Source organism: Paralichthys olivaceus, chromosome 16 (genome assembly GCF_024713975.1).
Source record: "Paralichthys olivaceus isolate ysfri-2021 chromosome 16, ASM2471397v2, whole genome shotgun sequence".
Taxonomy (NCBI): domain Eukaryota; kingdom Metazoa; phylum Chordata; class Actinopteri; order Pleuronectiformes; family Paralichthyidae; genus Paralichthys; species Paralichthys olivaceus.
In genome coordinates, this window is record NC_091108.1 from 20,149,488 (window position 1) to 20,166,301 (window position 16,814).

The 16,814-nt window shown below is 41.1% G+C and overlaps 2 protein-coding genes across 2 annotated transcripts; both read right to left on the minus strand.

The window, feature by feature from the left end:
• Nucleotides 1-2,433: 2,433 nt before the first annotated feature.
• Nucleotides 2,434-3,429, minus strand: LOC138405147 (serine/threonine-protein kinase pim-1-like). The gene has a single exon (XM_069511669.1). It carries the CDS (start codon nt 3,427-3,429, stop codon nt 2,434-2,436), a length of 996 nt encoding a protein of 331 aa, XP_069367770.1.
• A 1,375-nt stretch (nt 3,430-4,804) lies between these two features.
• On the minus strand, nt 4,805-6,916 carry LOC138405148 (uncharacterized). The gene is given in 2 exon segments (XM_069511670.1): nt 4,805-6,581; nt 6,866-6,916. Coding segments are annotated over 2 exon segments (948 nt in total). The 3' UTR covers nt 4,805-5,684.
• Nucleotides 6,917-16,814: the final 9,898 nt, after the last annotated feature.

Consider the following 16,814-nt stretch of genomic DNA (forward strand, 5'->3'; position numbering starts at 1 on the left):
TTGTGTCTGAAAGCAAGGTGACACTGATGACTTTAAAGTGGGTCTATAAGCAAAGTGACACTGATGACTTTAAAGTGGGTCTATAAGCAAGGTGACACTGATGACTTTAAAGTGGGTTGCCACGCCAACAACCCAAACAGAAGAAAAGTGAGTCTTATGAAATGTTCTGAGAATACAACTTAGTTTTTAAATTAAAACATGTTGTTGTATGTTTTTAAATGGGTCTGGATTATCCACTGAAAGTCATGATGCTACATTATTGAAAAAAAAATTGGTTCACTGTGCACAATGGGCTCATGGACCTGTTCAATGTGCAAAGGCTATTTGTATGTTATGTGTGTGTGTGCATGCCTGATGCCAGCAACTGCTAAATGTAATTGTTGTGCAGATGACAATAAACCCGTGAATCTTGAATATATCGATATATCTACATGTGCTGAAGAGGAACCTGGGGTTGTTCCTATTTTCTTCTATTAGTAATGAATAATAAGAGGTTTGGGCATTTCTAAGTGCTTGTTTGTAATTTATAAGGCTATTCTTCCAGGCTAGGTGGAAGTCTTGGCGATTGGTGGAATGCCACTTCCTTTCTAGCTTCCGCAATTGGTGGAATGCCACTTCCTTTCTAGCTTCCGCGATGTCTGTTTTAGAACACGCGTTTGGGAATTATACCACGGAGCTAATCTCCTCTGACTTACTTTCTTCTTTTTTAATGGGGTGACAGCTTGAAGTGCTGTTTTTAGTGAGGCTGCAGTACTATTTACAAAGTTATCAACTTGTGTGGGAGTAAGGTTTTCGATAATCTTCTTGTATTGTACTGACACATGGCTGAGAGGGAAGTGAGGAGGGGAGCAGTTCTTTAAATTTGTAATAAGAAGGTTTAAGTCTTGCCTTAAATGTAGAGACCATGTCTGTCTCCCTCACTGAGAGTGGGAGCTGGTTCCACAGGAGAAGAGCTTGGTGACTAAAAGTTCTACCACCCATTCTACTCTTCGTAACTCTAGGCACTACAAGGAGTCCAGACTTTAGGTAGCAAAGTGGTCTGTGGGGGCAGTAAGGAGTTATGAGCTCTTTAATATAGGATGGGGCCTGATGGTTGGGGGCCTTGTAGGTCAGTAGGAGGATTTTAAAATCTATCCTCTGTTGAACAGGGAGCCAGTGAAGGGAAGCTAAGACAGGAGTAATGTGATCCCATCTTCTGGTTCCTGTCAGTACTCGTGCAGCAGCGTTCTGCACTAGCTGAAGGGTTCTTACGTAATGTAATAAAGGCATGAATCAATTCTTCAGAATCCTGTTTTGACAGGATTTGTCTGATTCTCTTTATATTACACAGATGAAGGAAAGCTGTTCTGGAGGTTTGACTTATTTGTTGGGTAAATGAAAGATCTTCATCAATGATAACTCCTAGGTTCCTCACAGAGGAGTTTGGAACCAGGTGGATGTCATCTAGGTTCACCCACTGTTTAGACAGAGTTTCTCTGAGATGCCTAGGACCCAGGATTATGACCTCAGTTTTGTCCGTGTTTAACAATAAGAAATGATGGGTCATCCAGGCCTTGATGTCCACAAGACAGTTTTGAAATCTAATTAAATGTTTCAGTTCACCTGGCTTCATAGATAAATATAACTGGGTGTCATCTGCATAGTAGTGAAAACAATGTTATGTTTCCTAATAATATTGCTTATGGTAACATGTATAAATTAAAGAGTATTGGGCCAAGAACCGAACCTTGTGGGACTCCATGATCAAACCCTTGAATCTTGAATATATAAATACATCTACATGTTTATATATTTGATTTATTTGGCAGTGATTCCTTTAGTGTCTTTATAAAAACCCTTCTGACAAATAAATGCACTTGAAGTTTTATTTTTTCAAGTTTAATCAGAAACATGATTGTAGACAACAATCAATATTACACATTAACACACATGTACACGTTTTCTTGTACATGTGGAGGGGCAGAGTCCGTGTGTGAGGGGAAGAAAGGGTGGGGGGGACAGTGCAGGGAGGGTGTTGAGCATCCTGACAGCCTGGTGGGTGAAGCTGTCTCTCAGCCTGCTGGTCCTGGCACGTAGACTCTGTAGTCTCCTCTCTGAGGGTAGCAGGTTGAAGAGGCTGTGTGACGGGTGGGTGGGGTCACCTGCAAGGTGGAGGGCTCTGCGGGTGAGGCGGGTCTTGTAGATGTCTTGGAGCCAACGTCCCCCCGGAGAGAATGATGTCACTGATTAGTCTGTCAATCAGCGTTAAGACCACTTGATCCTCCTGTGGGGTTTGTCATTATTGAGGCGTTTTTAATCACTGACTGGAGTTTTTATCATTGCTCTATATTGTTCTGCATCCAGCTCTATCCTGACTTGTCTCCCAGTCCCAGTAGCAGAGAGGCATCCCCAGAGCATGATGCTGAATCCTGGCCGTGGATGGGGTCAGAGGAGTCAGGAGGTGCGATTTGTCAGCCATGGGTGACACTGGAGCTCCGTCAGGGTCGGGCGCCTCGCCTGGGCCATCTTCAAACACAGTCGAAGGAAATGCTTGCAATCTGTGGACAGTCCAGAGGATATTTTCAGCTTCTTATTGAGAAATCCTCTGGTAGTAAAAACACTTTTGTGAAGCATGTCATAGAGGACAATCCCAAGCTGCCATACGGTGGTTGGACCAGGCATGTGTTCAGAATGGTAGTACCACTCTGGAGGCATGTGTCTACGGGTGCCACGGAATCTGGTGATAACTGTATCTTTTTGTACAATTTCACTCAGTCCAAAATCAATGAGGCGGACACATGGGGAAATTTCGCCAATATCAATCAAGATATTCTGCAGTTTCAGGTCGGAGTGAAAGATGTGCCTCTTCTCCAGCCCAATAGCAGCGTCCACCAGCTGTCTCATAATGTTCTTGGCCTCCCACTCCTGTAGAGACCCTCCGTTTACAGCTGTGTGGTCAGCAAGGTCCGAGGCACATTCAGGTCTCTCCAGCACCAGTATCAACTCGTTGCTCAGGTCATACCAGTCCAGCAATTGTATTGGTGCTGACATCCCTGCAGAGTCATCTTTTTCTTCTGCTAATTTTAACATTACGGCCACCTCTGCAGGGAGCTCCTTCCCATGTAGGCACAATGGTGGGAGGCAATGTTTGTCCTGTATGTGTTTGATGGCTACTGGGAAACAATCTTCTCTGCGGAAGCCAGCAAAAACGGCTCCGAAACCTCCTTCGCCAAGCTGATCATACTCCCAGTATTTATCCAGGAACTTAGCTCTTGCTAGGTCTCCTGAGGCCTCACACGTCTCAGTCGGCTCACTGCTCCTCCTCCTCTTCTTTCCTTTTTCCTCTGCATCTTCTCTGTCCTTCCTCTTCCTTCCTCTAACCCTGCGAGCCTCCACAGTGGGTTCCTCAGCCACAGGACTGGGTGTTTGATGGGAATCAACAGGATACATCTCTGTCAAGTCTCTGCTCCCTGTGATGGTTAAAGATGTCAAGTGCCAAAAATGATGAATATTAATCCAACACTTTTACAAAGACTTGTGAATTAAGTCAACCAAGTCCAGTTGATCTGTCCAATCAAATATTCACAGAGGAATGAACACTTGCTCTTTATTGTTTGTGTCTGAAAGCAAGGTGACACTGATGACTTTAAAGTGGGTCTATAAGCAAGGTGACACTGATGACTTTAAAGTGGGTCTATAAGCAAGGTGACACTGATGACTTTAAAGTGGGTTGCCACGCCAACAACCCAAACAGAAGAAAAGTGAGTCTTATGAAATGTTCTGAGAATACAACTTAGTTTTTAAATTAAAACATGTTGTTGTATGTTTTTAAATGGGTCTGGATTATCCACTGAAAGTCATGATGCTACATTATTGAAAAAAAAATTGGTTCACTGTGCACAATGGGCTCATGGACCTGTTCAATGTGCAAAGGCTATTTGTATGTTATGTGTGTGTGTGCATGCCTGATGCCAGCAACTGCTAAATGTAATTGTTGTGCAGATGACAATAAACCCGTGAATCTTGAATATATCGATATATCTACGTGTGCTGAAGAGGAACCTGGGGTTGTTCCTATTTTCTTCTATTAGTAATGAATAATAAGAGGTTTGGGCATTTCTAAGTGCTTTTTTGTAATTTATAAGGCTATTCTTCCAGGCTAGGTGGAAGTCTTGGCGATTGGTGGAATGCCACTTCCTTTCTAGCTTCCGCAATTGGTGGAATGCCACTTCCTTTCTAGCTTCCGCGATGTCTGTTTTAGAACACGCGTTTGGGAATTATACCACGGAGCTAATCTCCTCTGACTTACTTTCTTCTTTTTTAATGGGGTGACAGCTTGAAGTGCTGTTTTAAGTGAGGCTGCAGTACTATTTACAAAGTTATCACCTAGTGTGGGAGTAAGGTTTTGATAATCTTGTATTGTACTGACACATGGCTGAGAGGGAAGTGAGGAGGGGAGCAGTTCTTTAAATTTGTGAACAGTTTTGTCGGATAAACATCGACTATAATAGAATTTCCGTCCAGAATTGACGTAATTAACAATTCAGAAGCGGGTTCTGTTGGAATATTGTCATATTTTCTATGTCAATGCCATATGTCAGGACAAGATCAAGAGTGTGATTCAGGCAGTGGGTTGGTTGATTCACATGTTGAGTGAAACCAATCGAGTCTATTATTGATTTAAATGCTGAACTAAAGCTGTCATTGGCAACATCTACATGAATATTGAAATCACCGGCTATAATGATCTGATCTGTTTTAAGAACTAGTTCTGATGAAAATTCAGAGAATTCAGAGTAAGGGGCGGGTGGACGATATACGATGACTATATTAATTGGTTTATGTGACGTCAGGCTTGGGTGGATGAGGCTGGTTCTAAGATTTTCGAAAGAGTTATAACTCTCTTTTGGTCTGGGGTTGATAGATAGATCAGATTTAAAGATTGCTGCACCCCTCCACCTCTGCCTGTGTTCCAAGGAATGTGAGTATTAGAGTGGGTTGGGGGCGTCGCTTCATTTAAACCTACATATTCTCCGTCTTGTAGCCAAGTTTCGGTTAAGCATAATAAATCTATTTGATTATCAGTAATGAGATCATTTATTAGTAAAGATTTTGAATTTAGTGACCTGATATTTAATAAAGCGCATTTTATAGTTATGTTTTTAGCTGATGTTTTGGCTGTGTTAATTTTGACTAGGTTTGAATGTATCACCCCTCTCCTGTGTACTTTTGATTTAAAGAAATTAGGTGGTCGGGTGGCAGACACAGTTTCTATATAGGTGTGGCATTCGACCACGCCACGGGGTTCCCCTCACGACAGCCAGAGACAAACCAGTCCAACCATTTCTTGCTCAGCAACATCTTTTATTACTCTCCCCACAGAAAATACAAAACACGGAACTTAAATGGTCCAGCACTTTCTGCTGGACCTTCAGCTTTTCCAAGTCTCTCTCCCAGTGTGTCCTTCTCCAGTGTTTGTTCTTAGTGCGTCCTCTCGAGGCAGCTCTGCTGCCCCCTTTCAAAGTCTGAGGATCAATCAGCTAACAGCTCTCACCTGTGCTGATTGATCCTCTGTGGTGCAGGTGAAGGTGCTCTCTCCGCCCCTTCACCTCCACAATAGGATATTGTGATGGTGACTGTTTGAATAGAAGCGCAGAGAAGCGTGTAGGACTGCGACTCTGCCTCCTGGTCTCAACTCTGGATCGTCACGGTGTGGACTTTCTAACAAACGTTGTCATGTTTCTAGATATGAGAGCTGCTCCATCCCAAGTGGGATGAATACAGTCTCTCCTAATCAGACCAGGTTTCCCCCCAAAAGTTCTCCAATTGTTAACGAAGCCCACGTTGTTATCTGGACACCACCTCGACAGCCAGCGGTGAAAGGATGACGTGCGGCTAAACATGTCATCACTGGAAACATTAGGCAGGGGTCCAGAGAAAATTACGGAGTCCGACATTGTCTTTGCATATGTACACACCGAATCAATATTGATTTTTGTGATCTCCGACTGACATAGTCGGAGGTCATTACTGCCGACGTGAATAATAATCTTACTGTACTTACGCTTACCCTTAGCCAGCAGTTTTATATAGGACTCTACGTCGCCCGCTCTGGCCCCAGGAATACATTTAACTGTGGTCGCTGGTGTCGCTAACTTCACGTTCATTAGAATAGAGTCGACAATAATCAGAGTTTGCTCCTCAGCAGGTGTGTCGCTGAGTGGGGAAAATCTTTTAGACACGTGAACAGGTTGGTGGTGAACCTGGGGCTTCGGTTTAGGGCTACGCTTCTTGTTTCGCACAGTCACCCAGCCGACCTGTCTTCCCGGCTGCTCGGGAACTGCTGGGGGGGGCTGGAGAAGCTACAGCTATGTGGCTCGCACCAGCTACTGGCTAACTACATCGCTACACGATCTACTCTCCATGGTGCAGAGCCGCGACTCTAAAAGGCTCATCCTCGCCTCCATCCTGGCAAATAAGCTACATTTTACACATGTATCGTTATCGCTAAAGGAGGCAGAGGAGTGACTGTACATCAAGCACACTGAGCAGGAGAGAGCTGAGACAAGGGGGTGTATGAGCGACAAGTCAAGATAGCACCACTATGAAAGTAACTTCAAATTAGCTTAAATGATTAAGATGTGAAAGGGAAAAGGGAGAGATGAAGAGGAGAAGAGATCGGTACGACACACAGTAGCTAACACCGGAAGTGACACAAAACGCAATACGCTCACCGCAATACGTCAGCACGGCAATCCTCTTTCAATCTCTGTACCTGGGCATGATGACAATAATGATCATGAATCAATACCTTTGCACCTTGTATTGTGCACTTTCATACAAACAATACATCAACAATTTGCTGATGGAGTTGGCCACAACAAACTGTGGCGTTCTGCCATGGCACAACTCCCTGTGGTGACTTAAAGAAGGCCATCAGGTCATTTCTCCACCAATGGATGTCGACTGATTTACTGTCTTCCTGCTTTACTTTCACACAGTAATGAATCTTTTAATTGTGATCTAAACACTTCTACTTCTTTATCTGTGTGTTCATTTTGCCTTTCTTGATAAAATTGTGAAAACGTCAGCAGTGTGATGTTGCTCCACATCAAACTGAGACACATTTCTCACCAAAATACCAACAACTCACTTAGTATGTTCCACCTGTTTGTGCCTCAGTTCACACGTGTAGGGTTGTTCTCTCTTCCCACCAGTGCACCAACAAACAAAATCAATTTTAAGGTCAGGAAAGATCTAAATGTTGGACCCAGTGCTTAAGCTGCAGAATTGTATTCATCTTCAACATTTGCAACATGAATAGTATGAGTCAGTGGTTCCAAATAATTATAAATACCTTCTTCATTAAAAACTCTTTCCTCCCATTATATACCCAAACTAGTTTTGAAATGAATAGTCTTGGAATATGACTTTTATAGTCAATGTTGTTGGAAATGGGCAAATGTATCATTATGTCACCATTATTTTGATTCTTAAATTATCATGGAAATTAGTAATTATGTTTTGGGGTAAAATCACATTAAAACATACAGAAACTCTTTAATATACATATACACGTCATATGTACATGTGATTTTAAATGTTAAATTGACTGTTTGTAAGTAGAAGTGAGTGGATGATCTTTTTCTATAACATGTTATGCTATTTGTTACATTCACTGCTTTAAGTCCAGGGGATGAGGGGAGTAACAGAGTAAATAACCCAGGGAAAGAGTATTGAGGCCAACTCATGAAGAAACAAAAAGAGTACTTTATTCATAAAGAACTGAAAACAACTTTCTAAAAAGGAAAGTGACACTGACCAACAACAGTAACAAGAAAACTCAACACCACAACCTAACACAAACTAAATGTTCACACTATCAACACCAGCACACAAGAAAGAGATCACTAAATTTAACACACACACACACAACTCAAATGCTGTCACTTGGCCCACTGGGGCTGGCTGCTTCTCTCTGCCTCTTAACCACCGTGGCCTTGATTGGTGATTGTGTCCAGTCTTGCACACTCACACTGCAGCTACAGGGAAAAGGGAGGCACCTGAATGGACACTGGAGAGAGAGAGAGAGAACACACAACACAGCACCTAACACTACTGTACATAGATATATCTCTTTCAATCCCTGTACCTGGGCATGATGACAATGAAGATCATGAATCAATACCTTTGCACCTTGTATTGTGCACTTTCATACAAATAAGTAACAATGATTCATTTGTGATTGGTTCATGAATTACACAATTTATTTACAGGGTTGTGACGTGTGATTTATTTTACATCAACAATTTGCTGGTGGAGTTGGCCACAACAAACTGTGGTGTTCTGCCATGGCACGATTCCCTGTGGTGATTTAAAGAAGGTCATCAGGTCATTTCTCCACCAATGGAGGTCAACTGATTTACTGTCTTCCTGCTTTACTTTCACACAGTAATGAATCTTTTTACTTGTGATCTAAACACTTCTACTTCTTTATCTGTGTGTTGATTTTGCCTTTCTTGATAAAATTGTGAAAACGTCAGCAGTGTGATGTTGCTCCACATCAAACTGAGACACATTTCTCACCAAAATACCAACAACTCACTTAGTATGTTCCACCTGTTTGTGCCTCAGTTCACACGTGTAGGGTTGTTCTCTCGTCCCACCAGTGCACCAACAAACAAAGTCAATTTTAAGGTCAGGAAAGATCTAAATGTTGGACCCACTGCTTAGGCTGCAGAATTTTATTCATCCTCAACATTTGCAACATGAATAGTATGACACATTAGGTTTATAATGGGAGGAGAGTGTTTTTAATGAAGAAGGTATTTATAATTGTTTGGAACCTAAACTAGTTTTGAAATGAATAGTCTTGGAATATGACTTATTTTGGTCAATATTGTTGGAAATGGACAAATGTATCTTTATGTCGCCATTATTTTGATTCTTAAATTATCATGGAAATTAGTAATTATGTTTTGGGGTAAAATCACATTAAAACATACAGAAACTCTTTAATATACATATACACATCATATGTACATGTGATTTTAAATGTTAGATTGACTGTTTGTTTGTAAGTAGAAGTGAGTGGATGATCTTTTTCTATAACATGTTATGCTATTTGTTACATTCACTGCTTTAAGTCCAGGGGATGAGGGGAGTAACAGTGTAAATAACCCAGGGAAAGAGTATTGAGGCCAACTCATGAAGAAACAAAAAGAGTACTTTATTAATAAAGAACTGAAAATAACTTTCTAAAAAGGAAAGTGACACTGACCAACAGCAGTAACAAGAAAACTCAACACCACAACCTAACACAAACTAAATGTTCACACTATCAACACCAGCACACAAGAAAGAGATCACTAAATTTAACACACACACACAACTCAAATGCTGTCACTTGGCCCACTGGGGCTGGCTGCTTCTCTCTGCCTCTTAACCACCGTGGCCTTGATTGGTGATTGTGTCCAGTCTTGCACACTCACACTGCAGCTACAGGGAAAAGGGAGGCACCTGAATGGACACTGGAGAGAGAGGAGAGAGAACACAGCACAGCATCTAACACTACTGTACTCTCTGTACATAGATATATCTCTTTCAATCTCTGTACCTGGGCATGATGACATGAAGATCATGAATCAATACCTTTGCACCTTGTATTGTGCACTTTCATACAAACAATACATCAACAATTTGCTGATGGAGTTGGCCACAACAAACTGTGGTGTTCTGCCATGGCACAACTCCCTGTGGTGACTTAAAGAAGGCCATCAGGTCATTTCTCCACCAATGGATGTCGACTGATTTACTGTCTTCCTGCTTTACTTTCACACAGTAATGATTCTTTTAATTGTGATCTAAACAGTTCTACTTTTTTATCTGTGTGTTGATTTTGCCTTTCTTGATAAAATTGTGAAAACGTCAGCAGTGTAATGTTGCTCCACATCAAACTGAGACACATTTCTCACCAAAATACCAACAACTCACTTAGTATGTTCCACCTGTTTGTGCCTCAGTTCACACGTGTAGGGTTGTTCTCTCTTCCCACCAGTGCACCAACAAACAAAATCAATTTTAAGGTCAGGAAAGATCTAAATGTTGGACCCACTGCTTAGGCTGCAGCATTTTATTCATCCTCAACATTTGCAACATGAATAGTATGAGTCAGTGGTTCCAAATAATTATAAATACCTTCTTCATTAAAAACTCTTTGCTCCCATTATATACCTAAACTAGTTTTGAAATGAATAGTCTTGGAATATGACTTTTATAGTCAATGTTGTTGGAAATGGGCAAATGTATAATTATGTGTCCATTATTTTGATTCTTAAATTATCATGGAAATTAGTAATTATGTTTTTGAGTAAAATCACATTAAAACATACAGAAACTCTTTAATATACATATACACATCATATGTACATGTGATTTAAATGTAAGTTTGACTGTTTGTTTGTAAGTAGAAGTGAGTGGATGATCTTTTTCTATAACATGTTATGCTATTTGTTACATTCACTGCTTTAAGTCCAGGGGATGAGGGGAGTAAGAGTGTAAATAACCCAGGGAAAGAGTATTGAGGCCAACTCATGAAGAAACAAAAAGAGTACTTTATTCATAAAGAACTGAAAACAACTTTCTAAAAAGGAAAGTGACACTGACCAACAACAGTAACAAGAAAACTCAACACCACAACCTAACACAAACTAAATGTTCACACTATCAACACCAGCACACAAGAAAGAGATCACCACATTTAACACACACACAACTCAAATGCTGTCACTTGGCCCACTGGGGCTGGCTGCTTCTCTCTGCCTCTTAACCACCGTGGCCTTGATTGGTGATTGTGTCCAGTCTTGCACACTCACACTGCAGCTACAGGGAAAAGGGAGGCACCTGAATGGACACTGGAGAGAGAGGAGAGAGAACACAGCACAGCATCTAACACTACTGTACTCTTGTTATGTAGCTGAACTCAATTTTAATGCAGACCTACGCTGCAAAAGCTGCCTTCATTAATAAAATCAAACTGTCCATGTTAAACATGATTTAACATCCATATATCACATAGTAGATCTTCAGTTACAGTCTCTTGTTGTGAATATTGTCATAATTTATTTAGTTTTCATTTAACACCATTTTCCCCGTCAATTAGCAAATTACTTTAAAGTTATTTCATAAAATGCTGTGTTCTCGTGTCCTTTTGTCAATCTGCTATTATTGTATCAGCCACAGAAATGAAAAATGGTAATGGCCTGATGCAAACTCCCAGTCGATTATCTTGATTGACACATTTTGGGAATGAGATAACCAGGAAAGACAGCAGATCTGCACATTAGTCTAATAGTCCAAGTCACTGACAACACAAAAGTCATTGTATAGTCTAATACAATGCCCATTATGGATCTTATTAGGCTTAGTGTTGTTGACATCTCTTCAGCTTATTCAACTCTGGCAGTTGTTGCATGGTTATAATAAACTGTGGGTTTGTAATATTCTTCTATCTATAAATGGAGGATAATGCATAAGATTTATTTAGAAGATGCAGAAGAGAATTTTAGTTTTATCATCAGCTCAGTTTGTTCAGTGTCTGACCTACAGGCGCAGCCACCATCTGCTGGTTCACCTGCTGCTTCGTGCTGAAACGCTTCACAGTAAATGATCTTAATGATGATGATGAAGTGACTCATTTCTAGCCAGAGCTAAACACAACACCACTACATTCTTGTAAAATGCTTTTATTTGTTTTTTCTTTTAAAGCTATTCCTCCATCAGACAAATATCAATTGTTACCCCTCAAGCCTTTGTCTGTACATTTATTGACTGCACCACACATAAGCACAGACCAAAACCTCTAGAGGTGTAGATAAACACAACTTCATATTGAAAAGTGAAATCTGAAAGTTTCCCAGTAAATAATGTGATAATCTCTAGGGTGTTTGTTCAGAAATGCACACTGTGGAACACAGATGTATTTTTGATCCTGTTAAAAAGTTGGTGTGTTCACACGTGCTTGTCTGAAAAACTGTCTGAAGCATCAGATGTTTTACGCTGCAGAGTGTGGGTGAGTATTTCTGACCTCCAAGGTGATAATTACAATTTGTGCAAGTGCGTCTCAGCAGCAGCTGCCTGCTGAGACGCACACGCACATACACACACACGCCTAAAGACCTTTATTATAAGATAAGCCCCTTTTAACTCCCCTTTTTTTCAACCAATCATTTATTAGAACACATAATTATAAAAACTTTCAGCTGAGTATCACCTTATATTTTGGCAATATGACGTTTCAGTTTCGCAACAGTTAAAACAACAGAATTCTTACCTAATATCTTATCTAGTACACCTACTACTTTCACAAAATGTCTGTTTGTCTTTGGAACATATCTCTCATGAACAGTTCATCTAATCGGCTTCATACATCGAATGTATATCGTTAATAGTCCACGACACATGCTACATTATTATTCATATTAAAGATTAAATAAACAGGTGGCCAGCCTGTGCTAATAGTCAGTCTGTGGACAGAGTTGAATATGTCTTCTTCTATATCCTTGGATACAGCCGTGGTTAGCAACTGGGTTAAACCACGGGTCAAAATCACCACCATATAATTTTGATAATTTCATTATTTTTATATCACTATTTCGGATGCTGTTTCTGTAAAGCTTTTTAATCAGGCTGAACCACAGAGCTTTTATTTGGAACAATTATGACCTTGGGTCTCAAGATTGTGTTGCTTGCTTAACAGACCTCTGAAATAGTCGAAACACAATAAATCAAAACATAACAGCAGTTTAATAAATCATCAAACTTACATACAGGCCTTGAACATCAATAAAGCAAATTCTGTTTCATTTTATAAAAAACACTGATTATAAAATCTTCACTGCAGATAAACCAGGTAGGATTAACTGAACTGCACATGATGTCCAACACAAACAATAAAATACTGTTTGAGAATGACTCACTAACTAATAGAATCATTCTGAAGTAGCTCTGGAGCATTAGCACAGGCCAAGAGAACCCCCCTATTCATAACAGGCAGGTTTAGACAGGGGACTACATGCAAATCTGTCTCCTGTGAGTGCTTGTTATCTGGCATGCTAACTTGCTAACCCACTGGTGAGCCCACATTCAGGAATCACCTGGTTTCATTCAGAGCTGGAGGGTGTGTGAGCCCCACAGCCTCAGGGCCTAACAGTTAACTGTGGGTGGGCAGGCGAAATCAAACTGTACAAACATCAGCTTATTACATCCAGAGGATGAAAACATTGGGCTTCATCTCCCAACCATTCTTAAAAAGAAACGTTTAACCTGCGCAGTTTTTAATGACGCTTCTGTCATTCTTATCTGGGATTTGTTCCTATGTAAAAAAAACAGTTGACACACGCTGAAGAGCACTCTTTGCTGTTACGATAAAGAAAAAGGCCCAAACGCAGACTCAGGCAATGCGGTTTTTAGTGAAAAAACTAAATAATTTATTTTCCAACAAGAAAGCAAGAGCTGCAGCGTGGTCTGAGTTCCTGAGCAGTGGAGACTGGAGAGCTGGCAGGCAGGTGAGCAGGCTGCAGCAAGTGGATGTGAACTGGAGAGCAGAAGAGAAAAGGCACAGGTTACAAGAGAGGCAAGATCAAAAGTTTCAGGTAGCAAATTCTAAAACTGAGTCAGAGAGCAACCGTACCACAGAGTGGAGGGAAAAAATCCAGCGAAGAGTGACTGCGAGGTCCGGGGTTTAAGTACTGACGTTCACGAGGTAGAATAGATGCAGGGGGGGGGTCCAGTTGAGTGCAGCTCAGCAGAGAGAGACGAGCCACGGCCACCAAAACACAAAGACAACACCGAGACACAAGGGAGGGGAAAAAACAAAGGAGAAGACAGGACAGAACACTCAACCATGACACTTACACAAACAGTGTGCTTTGATTATTAAAAATCTATTCTTTTGTCTGTTTTTTTAATCAGCCTGTACATTGCTAATGTCTTCAGAGAAATTTCCTTCCAGGAAAATAGAAGGCGAAAAAAGTGTGGTTACGGATCAACTCAAGATTTCACTGACAATATTCTGTTGTATTTTAATACATAGCTTCTAATCAGATAGTCGTTTACACTGATTTGGAGAAAATTTAATTAATTTAAAGTGCCCAATCATACTCCTTACTAACATTTCAAGTGCATTTGTGTAGTTAGCGTCTGACTCACACTGTGTTCAGTAAAATAAGGGACCTGCATATCCATATGCTTCACAGGGTGTCACAACTTTTTGCTGTCAGACATTAAAATAGTCTGCAGAGTCATAATTTATTTACTTTATTACTTGCTGAACAGTGTTTGCTCCGCTCAGCTGCTGGAAACAGGTTTCTGCATGCTTCATCTCAGCAGACTGTGATGATCTTCTCAACTTCCTGCCTGAACTATCTTTATGCTTCCTGTTTGATTTTTGAACTAGATTTTTCTGCTCATTGAATTTGTTTCCCTGAAATCTTCATTGTATTTATAGTCTTGTTTCCTGTGTCCAGTTCTCATAAGTGTCACATTAAAAAGTCTCTGTTCTATAGCCTGGTTCCGTGGACCTTATCTCACTTCCTATTTCACCTCTGTGGTCTGTTTTTAGGAAATGCAGCCCAGATACACTTCTATAACGCACAGCTCTTGCTTTTTTTCCCCTCTGCTACGTCATGGTCATTGTCAGCCAGAGCCTGATGTTGCAGGAGGATATTTCAAAGGAGATGGATATGATGAGATGTATTGTCGCCTCCTCTGTCTGGTACACGCTCTCTCTTTATGTGGCACACGCAGCGGCCTTCATGCAGAGCCAACAGCTGTTTGTGCATTATCAAGAGCATTCCCGGAAACCTCTGAAAAAAAAAAAATCAGCTGCTGTCTCACTGCTTGTTTGAGGCCATCACACAGGTCTTTGTGTCAGCAGGGAAGGACCCCCCCCGCACACACCCACAAACACACACTTTTCACTGGAGCCTCGTCCTGACTGACAGTTGGTGATATCTGTGCAGAGCGACTAAGGGCTTCCCTTCTTCTTTTATCCATGTTCACCATGTGTGACATTTTCTCAACTGACTGTGTTGAGTGTGCTTAATGGCCAGTGGCACGCTGTCAGCCCACACACACACATCACCACAGACAAGTTAATATAAGTGCTGCAGACTGACACACATTATGCCCTCTTAACTTATTTGTGTCTCTGGACAATCACAGTGTGTGTCTCTTCTTGCACTCATCATACAATGTGTGTGTGTGTGTGTGTGTGTGTGTGTGTGTGTCTTACTGTGGGCAACCACTCTCCACACAACATCAGGCCCTCATGAGTCTTCTGCCCTCTCACTCTGCTCTGTTCACACTTAGACATTTTAAAGTGCATAATTATGGTGCCCACTCTCACAGCAGTCTTGTTATGTGAGTGGAGTGTGTTATTGCTCTGGCTTTTTCAGACACAGCTGAGTGAAGGACAGGCATTTAGCTTAGGATATATAATTTTTTTCTTTTTTATTATTTGGGTATGTTGTTTGTGAACTGATTTTTTTAGTGCTTGTGGTCTATGGACCCCTATAGTGACAACTTTTAGCCGGGCGTACACTGTGTGATCTGAGCCTGTTTTTGGCACAGTTTCAGAGTAGGCAACTAATTTTAGAGTCAAACTGTTTTTCAGTTTGGTGGTCTTTTGTTGTGCAGTGTACAGGGGGTACGAGGAGCAATCAGATGCTTCCAACTGCTCGTCGGACGGTCAGATGAATTTCTGACATGTACAAAACATTTGATTGGCCTTCGTCTGTTAAAGCATATACGAGTTGAGTCCCCCAAGATCAGCACATTTTGCCTCACTGAATCTGCACGTCACGGAAAAACACAATGGGACAAAATGTAGTTTATAGCTGGAAGCAATTGCACAGGAAAAAGAGTGAGAAAGGGGTTCTCACAGTCGAGTAATCAGGGTGGGGGCTAGTGATCAATTTACAATAAAGCCCCAAACATACAGTACACGTTTGTTTTTCTCTCCTGCACAACAGCCAAACCATACCCACATCTTCTAGACCACCAGCATGAACATGTTTTAGCCCAGAATGACATATATGGCAACATGTTTCTCCCTGAGTCGCACTGGTAGCAAACAAACTTCTTCTCTGACAAAAACATGTCAGACAATCAGACCGTATAATGTGAGCATGTAAATCATGAGCTCAGGTTTCCCATCCCAGACAATTTACTTGTACAGTTTAAGGTGGAATTTAACAACATTTCTAAAGTCGCACTCTGCATTCCCAGCTTAAGAGGGCAAAATTGGTTACGCAGCTTAACTCCCACTGGCTCCACCTACACCAGCAGGAGAGCTGGTTTAATAGAAGCGGAACTCAGTTTTACATGTGTCCATATGCGTAAGAATAAACCCAATAGCAATAATTCCTGAAGGGCTATGCCTACACTCATTGATGCAGGGATTCCGATGCTTAACCAACATGATCAACATAATGACCTTATCAGCATTGTTAGATCAGGAGGAGCTGGATAAGGGTTAAAACAATGATACTGTGGATTCTGGTGCTGCCGTCCTGGGCTGGAGATGTCATTTGGAGTCATCCAATAACTAATTCTATCTGAAAAACAAACACTTATACATACATCAGTGTGATAGGAAGTATCGAAACAGACTTTTTTTTGTACTTACTTACCTTTTTGTCTGCTCTGTGTTCCATCTGCTTACATGAATGTGGCAGGGTTTATGACCTTAACTGCAATCCAGGCACTAGGGGGCGATCAATATGTTTCAGCCTCACTTCTTTGTTCATATTTACACACAGTCATTGGTTTAAATG

What these genes read in the sequence shown, in the direction of transcription:
- LOC138405147 (XM_069511669.1), bottom strand. Translation starts at nt 3,429, where the DNA reads ATGTATCCTGTTGATTCCCATCAAACACCCAGTCCTGTGGCTGAGGAA.